General features: G+C 37.8%; 1 protein-coding gene across 9 annotated transcripts in view; it reads left to right on the top strand.

The window, feature by feature from the left end:
* The first annotated feature begins 278 nt into the window (after positions 1–278).
* Positions 279–8,551, top strand: part of tns1b (tensin 1b) — a 167,897-nt gene continuing 159,624 nt past the window's right edge. For 2 of the 9 annotated variants that reach the window (XM_036209786.1, XM_036209787.1), the window contains exon 1: positions 282–992. In XM_036209786.1, coding sequence (XP_036065679.1) covers positions 894–992 — 99 coding nt within the window. In that variant the 5' untranslated portion in view covers positions 282–893. Of the gene's footprint in view, positions 993–8,551 lie in introns of all 9 variants that reach the window. The other 7 variants (XM_036209791.1, XM_036209785.1, XM_036209793.1 and 4 more) reach the window with 7 other exon arrangements.

Here is an 8,551-nt window from a genome sequence, read left to right as displayed (position 1 = left end):
TTGCCTTTTTGTTATTCATAATAATAATAAAACTAAAGCTTTTTTAAAATATATTTTTTGAAGACTTGAGATTGAAAAGCTGAAAAGTCTACTAAGACAAATATAAATTTTCACTCTTATTTTTGAGAAAATTGGTGCTAAATAATAACATTTTAAAGGCTTATTTTCGAATAGTTCTTTTAATTAATATTTTTAGATAAAAAACTGTCTCTAAAACACATCAGATATCCTCAGGGTTCCTCCAATCCTTGTTTAATAACTGAAATAGACTGTGTCAATACACATCTTTACCAGCAGAGGGCAGCATTACTGCACGAAAACCATAATCTTGAATTCAACCAGTTGTTTGCACTTTTTCAGATTTACGTTTTATAACAATAATCTATAATGAATAGTTATATAAATTGTTACAGAAACAATTGAATTCCTTTTATTGAGCGAATAGTCAGATTTTATGTTTCCATAAAGTTATTTTGTCCGTCTGTCAGTTTTTTGAGTGACAGCTTGAACCGCCAATCAGTGAGCAACGCGAGGAAGGCAAATTTAGAGGTGAATGAATAAAGGACGTGTGTGCGCGCGCGCGCGATGCTAGTGAGAGGGAGTATGAAGGGAGAAAGATCAACACCTCCTCGTTAACTGGTGCCCACCATACCTGCGCGTGCTTCCTTCGTCTGGTAAAAATAAAATAAATAAATAAAAACTGCGATAAATCTCTTTAAAACTCTCATTGAAAGATAGTTTTGGACGAATTGAAACATGGTGCCACTCGGTCCGCAACAACCTGTGGAGTGTTTACCCGGAATGAAGTCGTAATTACGCCGTCTACTACTGAAGCTCGAGAGCAGGGGGAACCGAGTGCTGCGAGTTCTGAATGGGTCTGGAAGAGCGCGCGGATGGGATGCACGGTGAGCTTCATCTGCTGCGAGGAGGACTTTCTGCAAATGCCTGTTTACCAGCAGGAGGATGAGAAGAGCAAAGGTAGCCTGAAGAAGGTAAGAGAGGCATGCTGCCACGCGTGGGTGATTGTTTATGCGGTGTAGCTATTATTTTTTTTCCATGCAATAATAAACATTCAGTTTCGAAGACCTACTCTGAAAAAATGATTTTTAACAGGCATTTTTCCCATGGTGGATAACTTTTCTGAGTCCTAATTCAAATAGTTGTGAATCGCGAGTAGTTAAAAAAAATGCCCTTGGAAAAAGCCTGTAGCTGTGACGTAGGTGCTACAGTCAGGCTACAATATATGTCTTTGTTTTCGTTATCAAACTGTATGGCTGGATTGTTCCAATACTGTTCAGTTTTGTTGCACCAGTAATGTTGGATTGAGTTGAGAGGGACTGTAAGCTAGAGGGTGAGTGTAAACAAATAGATGATTGGAAATGAGGCCAGGCTTACTTCCCGCTACTCTGCCACCTAGAACTCAGAGGCGAATTTCGAATGTACTCCTGCGGTTTTGCAGAAACTATACCAAATCCGAATTGCTTCCAAATTGCACTTATGTAGTGCGTTCGCCATTTTGTCCGAATCTTCTCTTCCAAAACTGAGTGACTAGAAATTTCCCTGAAATCTTTGCAGAAATCTAGCGTGCATCAATGCTCACTATATTAGCGAATATAGACCACAATGCATTGTGGTTGAACAATTCTTGCAAAAAAAATGGGTTTACATGTATTTTTTTTTAAAACAAATGATATACATTTTTATCATCAGAACAAGGTGATTTCAGAAATAGATGTAGTAAAATGTTTGTATTGATTATATTTTCCCTTTTTGAAATCAGTGATGTCGTTTAGAAAAAAAAAGTAGTGAGCATGGTGTCTGAATTGTTTTTAAAATCCAGAACTGCACTACTATATAGTTTTATAGTAGTTCGGGATTAGGGTGGGAAATCGGACATAGTCTATAGTGTCTTTAAATTCAGATGTTACTACTGCTTGATGACATCATCAATAGTCGCCGGTCATCTACATCAGCGCGTAGCTGCTAGTGCTTGGAAAATACATAACCCTTTTTAGAAAATAACGCAAAAGCAAAAACTTATATGTGCTTTAGAGCACACCAACGTGAAGAAATGCGCTTCTCCTTCGCATCAAAAACGCAATGCAGATCACCCTCCAGACGGAGGGATAGCTAGCTCTAAGTCGCTATGGCTCCTCCTTTTAAATAAACAATTTGGGACACTGAAACGCCTCTACAATTAGAGCAATTAAGATGAGGTAGGGAAGAAATGTGGATTTAGGCTAGAAAATGATGTTTTTTGATTTTGACTAAAAACAGCATAATTATAATTAAAAGACCACTGGGAACACTTTGAAAATACATCAACAGATGATCGGAGAGGGACTTTAATGTGTTTAAATACTCCGTGTGTATTTAAATCAATAAATCCCGGCACTATCTGTAAGTGGATCATCAGATAAGACTGCATGACCTTTGCTTTTGGCTGACAAACTCAAGTCAGGCAGACTCAACAGCAGTAAGAAGAAGTCAGTCCTGCATAAGGGCTGCTGCACAGGTCGTTAAATAAGCAGGAAACAGCCTGCACACAGCCATTAATCCAGGTATACTGGCTGTCTGTGCCTGCTTTGACTGAAAGTATTCGAACATGCTTCCTCCAGCAAATGAGGTAAACCATTCACCTTTATGAATGCCTAAGGCAACTAAAAAAAAAACTCCCAAGTTTGGTCACGCTTACGGTCCATAACATCAAAAGAATCAGAACACCCACCTATACTGATGTAACTGATAAAACTCTCACTTTGGTTTTATGATGCCTGGTTTGTCATTAACGCATGCATGCATTTTTTTTAGCAATCTCAAGCAGCTTTTTCTGACCTACTGACCGTGTCCACGTATGAATTAATCTGTAATCTTCATGGTTACAATAAAAACAAATTCTCTCACAACATCTTGACTTTTTTTCCTTCTTTGTTTGATTCCAACTTAAAAGTCTTTTTTGCACTTATAATACATATTGATGGGTGACCTTATATTGTTGCAATAGCTGAGGAGTTTTACCAAATGTCTTGGCCTCGAGGGTTACCTATGTCTTGTGTCGTAAGGTTAAATTAACACTGATGTTTAAAGATTTCACGTAGTTTCAGCTGTCACAGTTGTTTTTTGATCAATGTTAGTATTCCTTCATCAGCATCGTTTATCCTTTGGAAATTTTATCCCTACACGTGGTTTGCTTCAGGACTGCCACAATTCGACTAATCGACTATTAAAATAGTCGACGACTAGTTTAATAGTCGATTAGTTGTTACTTTATATTATATAGAGTCGGAGTGTAGTAAAGTTGAAAGTTATAATGGCATTGTACTACCTTTTTTGACTATTTTGGCATTTATTAAGGTTTTTTAGGCTAATTTGGAGTTCAGCTAATATTTCAGCGACATGCTAACTATTCGGCTAATTTAGGCTTTTTTCAGTTTTTTTAGGCTAATTTGGAGTTAAGCTAAAATCTAAGCTGCATGTTAGCTATTTTGGCTAATTTAAGATTTTTTTTTTGTCCTTTAGGCTAATTTGACATTTAACTAATATTTTAGCTGGCTATCAACTCCAGTGTTTTAACTATTAGCTTTAGTGATTTTAGCTATCAACTTCAGCATTCTTAGCTATCAATTTAAGCATCTTCAGTTATCGTCACTAGCATCTTTAGCGATCAAATTCAGCTTATAGCATTCACACTAGGTAATCTATTGATCTAGTTTTTAGTTGGTTTAAAGCTAATGACGGTCAAGAGGTGTGCTTTACATCCACTTTGCGCATGACCTGATTAGTTGACTAATCAGAAAAAATAATCTGTGATTAGTTGACTATTAAAATAATCGCTTATGGCTGGCCTAGTTTGCTTTTGCTTACTTGAAATGTTTTGTAGTTATAAGAACGACTCATTTTGAGGCAACATTGTCGAACGCGATTCGGGCATCAGATTTGCATCTCTTTTGATGCTCGTCAAATTCACTGCTTGATGCCTGTTCAAAAATGTGTTCATAAGCTTGACGACCCAGACGTGTGTGGAGGAGCCTCCGCCAAATGTTTTAAGCCTGATTGCTACAGGGAGGGGTGTATATGTATATATCTCATTTACATTGGTGTGAAGACACAGATGATGTTTGGAGATCAGATTTATTTATTTTAAAAAGTTCTAAAAAGTTCAGTAATCATGTCTCCATGTCTGGGTTCATGAGATCATTCAGAGACTCTCTTGTTATGATGCGTTTCACTCCTGCTGCAGGAGCTGTATCTGAATGACAGCCGCTTTACGCCGCTTCTTCCATGTCTTTGTCCGAAAGGGGAAAGCTTAGAACAATCACTGAACAAGTAGTTAGCAAAAAAGGCACAAAGAGAAACACTATTTTTTTATCGCTATTTTTTGTTTACTTTTTATCTATTTTGTTCCCTCGTTTATCACGTAGAAAGAATTACAAATGTTTCAGGCTGTAAAACCCCTCACTACACACTTTATGCACTTTTCTCAGACAGATATAAACATTGTTACACCTCTGAAAGTTCAAACCTTTACAGAAAAATAAGTCCAGTATTATAGAATGAAAACAAAGATCTGATCGCAATCAAAGATTTATTGCAGTCCTGGCAAGCTGGACGCGCTGTGTCTCTGTGCAGAAGAAGATTCATTGACACGATCAGCAACCAATCAGGATGCAGAACACAGAGCACTGTTATAAAATAAAAACATGCAAAGTTGCACTAAAAAATGTGAGATTGTAAAAGGTGAACTGGACTATAGTTAGCAAACACTGTATCATAAATTGAACAGAGTTATGTTGACCTGAACTCATTCACCCTAACCCCCCAAAAAACTACACAGTTCAGGAGTATTCAGTGCCCTGATTTTAATGACACATGCTTACATCTTCTTTTTTTTTTTTTTTTTTTTTGACATTGCACATTTTCTGAAGTATATTCATATGTCATCTCCCTTGTGTGACCTGTTTCCGACATTTTTCAAATGAAAAATGCAATGCATTGTGGTCTGTATTCGCCAATATAAATCTTTCAGTTCACACTGGTTTTTAGCAGAGACTTCTGGAAAATTTTACAGTACGCTGGATTTTTAAATTGTACATTCAGACATCCCCACAAAATATGAACACCCTTTATAGTTCACTATGTAGTGAATCATGGTGGAATTCGTAAACAATTTTAGTCTCGGTTAGTTTTGTTTTACTACCTGAAATCTCTCATGTGTAACACTCTTTGGTTTAACCTCTGCTCTTCTGTTTGTAATAAACAGCTGCAGAGTTCACTTACAACCACATCAGGACTCCCACAGTTCATGTGAGCAGTCCTACCTGTTAAAGAAAACAAAGTACACAGGCAAACTACTATACTAGCTACTAGTGAACCGCACATATTGCAAAAAATAATTGGTTGTGATTTTTTATTTATTTATTATACACCTTTTTGGGATTTTACTTTTTTTTTACTTCTCTCAATTTCATTTTTTTTTTGCTTCTAAATATCAAATTTAAACCTATATTGCTAAATGATAAAATAGTATTTCTTGCACATTGTTGTCCTGACTTACTGCACTTTAACCAGGATATTTATCCTGCTTCTGGCAAGCAAGAGGAGCTTTGGTGTGTCTAAGCTCAAGCGACATTACTCTGATATAATGAGCCGTTGGCAGCCGCAGACACAGCTGGCACTTTCAGGGCTACGGGTACATGGAGATCTGTGGAAAGTGAGTGCCCGAGCTCAGTCAGTTGAGCTGTGGTTCGAGTAATGAAGTGGTGCTTAAGTGTTGAAAATAGCCTCTTGAATGGAGCAGCCCGGACTCTGCCATGCTGGAAGTCAACAATCAGCAGCTGCTACAGGTTTTAGAGAAGCAAATTTAAGTGTTTTTTTTATACCTGTTGTGTAAGAAGGTATGTAAATGGGAGGTTGTCAAATAACAAGATTTAATAAAGTAGAAATCTTTAGATACAAATAAAACAGAGGAAGGCCTGTGGCGCCAAACTTCAAAGAGAGTAAACAATGGCATAAAAAGTAAGAGCATCATGTAAACACATGTTGACTAATCTTTGAAGTGGATGAGTTTATGGGATTAATGAAGAATGTGTGCTTTGTTGTTGTCTTAGTTGTGGTGGAGTATGCGTCACAAAGAACTGACAGATGCACATAACTCTTTTTCTTTGCATTTATTAAATAATGTGTGTAGTATGACCCTAGAACATGTTTCTTTCTTCTGTGAAGCAACTATTGCCAGCGTTGTGTCCTTGTATAAATCATTGCAAGGACACTCCTCGCTCAGAATAGAAGTTTGTAATCCTGGTGTCAAGTGTTGAGCAGCTGATGTTGAGAGAAACAAAAAGAAGTAAGAGGGTACTACTAAGTTTCGGCTTTACAGCTATTTTTATTTTTTTTGCATTGATTAATTATGAAGACTTTTGCAATTATATTTCTTTCGTTTAATTATGGTGGAAGCCCTTCCTGACCCAACTCTCTGCATTCACCCACACTTTGGACGGGCACCCAATGTGGTTGCGATAACTTAACACACTTGTCCCAGGCGGTCTCCATTCAAGCATTTGGCCCAGTGCTGCTTTGCTTGATTAGACAAGACAGGGCATGTCCGGGGCAGCGCGGCCGCATTAACTTTACATAAAAGCATCACATTTTAGGGATATCTACATCTCTTTGTAGGTTTTTTTGCTTTGAGAGATATGTCAATATCTAGCTAGGGTGTGTCATCACATTAAGGAAGAGTTTCTTCAAGCAAAATATATCGCTATGATGCTATATGTTTACACAAAATGGTCCATAAGACAAAATCCAATTCTCTTAATTGGACTTGCTCTTGTCTTGGGGAATGACATTTTTCTGCTTTGTCACATTCCTTCTAAAGAATAATCATTTCTGTTGCCAAATCACAGAGAGATAAGCTGAGTATGACATAGGAGTAAGTTGGAACCACAGCAAGCAGCAGGGTTGCTTATATCACTCAGTGAAATTCACAAGTCTGTCCTCTATTGTATCACCATAATTTGCCCTATTTTGTCAGAATACCGAACATCAGAAGATGTGGTTTTAATTGCACAGACAAAAACAAAGTTGGGAGAGTTTCGTTTTTTTGATCCACCTCAGCGCTGTAAAAGTGGTGAGCACTTTTGCCTCACAGCAGGAAGGTCCTGGTTCAAATCCTGGCTTTAGCTGTTTGACTCCAGTGCATGTGTGGGACACTCTGGCTTCCTACCAGTCCAAAAAACATGCTTCATAGGTTAACTGATTACTCTAAATTGCTCTGTGGTGTACACGAGAATGTGTGATTGTGTGGCCCTGTTACAGAACTATCCAGGGTGTGGTCCATCTTTGCCCAGTAGTGGTGGGTTTGCTCCAGCTACCCTATGACACCAAAAAGTATGAAGTGGGTTTAAGAAATGGATGGATGGAAGGATGGATGATTCCTCTCATGAAGGACAGTTTCAAAACTCAAAAAGATGTTTGATGATTTGCTACTCTTAACTCTGGAAGTCTCTTAACTGGTCTGCTGAAAGTGGTGTAAGCATTCCTTGTGTATTGAAAGTAGGGTCCACCACTAAAAACAGTTTCTCTGAGATAAGGAAAACTCGTTTGCACTGAGTTGTCCGGTACAATTAGGAGTGGTACGGTACCAGTTAATTCTGGCGAGCGTTTCTACTAAGTTAAGCCTCTCTTCCACTGAGCGGTTTGTTTTCGCGGCACATGCGTGGTCCGTTAGCGTGCTGCTAGCTCACGGGACGTTTGCAGTTCCACCGCAGACCAGGTCTTGCTGTTGTTTTCAAGCATTTTCAATGAAGACTCTGGGCCAAAAGAAACCACAAAAACCGGAATGCTTACAAACGTTAGCTTAAATGAGTGCTAAATTGGCACTTACTAACTTTACTAACTTCATCACTTTATGCCAATCATCGCCCAACCGTTCCGTTCCTCTTTTCAATGGACCTACAACCGATGGGGGCCTCCAAGAGGTCCAGTTGGATTCTGATTAACGGGCCCTTTTTACAATGGAAACGCTAAAAATACCGGACCGCTCAGTGGAAATGAGGGTATAGAGAGAGGCAAAAAAGCAGCTGATTATGTGTGAATTATTTTAGTGAGAAAAACACTGAAGGATTGGTCTCAAAGTTGTTTACGAGTCTGAGCTTTCAGGCTTCCACCAGCATTTACTAAAGGTTTACTTTAGATTGGTAAATCCACTTAGGTGGGGATCTGCATTTTGCTAAAAATTAATTATGGTAAGCATTTTGAAGATACTAAATGACCAAAAAATGTTTATTGTTAGTGTAAGAGTCATAAGAGTCTAAAACTGTTTTATCATTCAAAGAGGATGCGGTTTATTAATGGGAAAAATGCATTTATCTTAAAAATATAGACAGTTTTTAAACAAGTAGTTTATGTTTAAATATATTTGAGTTTTGACTTGATTTACATAGAAAAATAAGGTATAAATAAATAAAAAATACCAAGAAATATCACCCAGACCTCTATTAGTGTACTATTACTGTGTGTGTGAATGTTCCATGGCTTCAAAGGTGTTTTTAGG

Source organism: Oryzias melastigma, linkage group LG21 (assembly GCF_002922805.2).
Source record: "Oryzias melastigma strain HK-1 linkage group LG21, ASM292280v2, whole genome shotgun sequence".
Classification (NCBI taxonomy): domain Eukaryota; kingdom Metazoa; phylum Chordata; class Actinopteri; order Beloniformes; family Adrianichthyidae; genus Oryzias; species Oryzias melastigma.
This window is presented reverse-complemented; position numbering and strand designations above follow the sequence as displayed.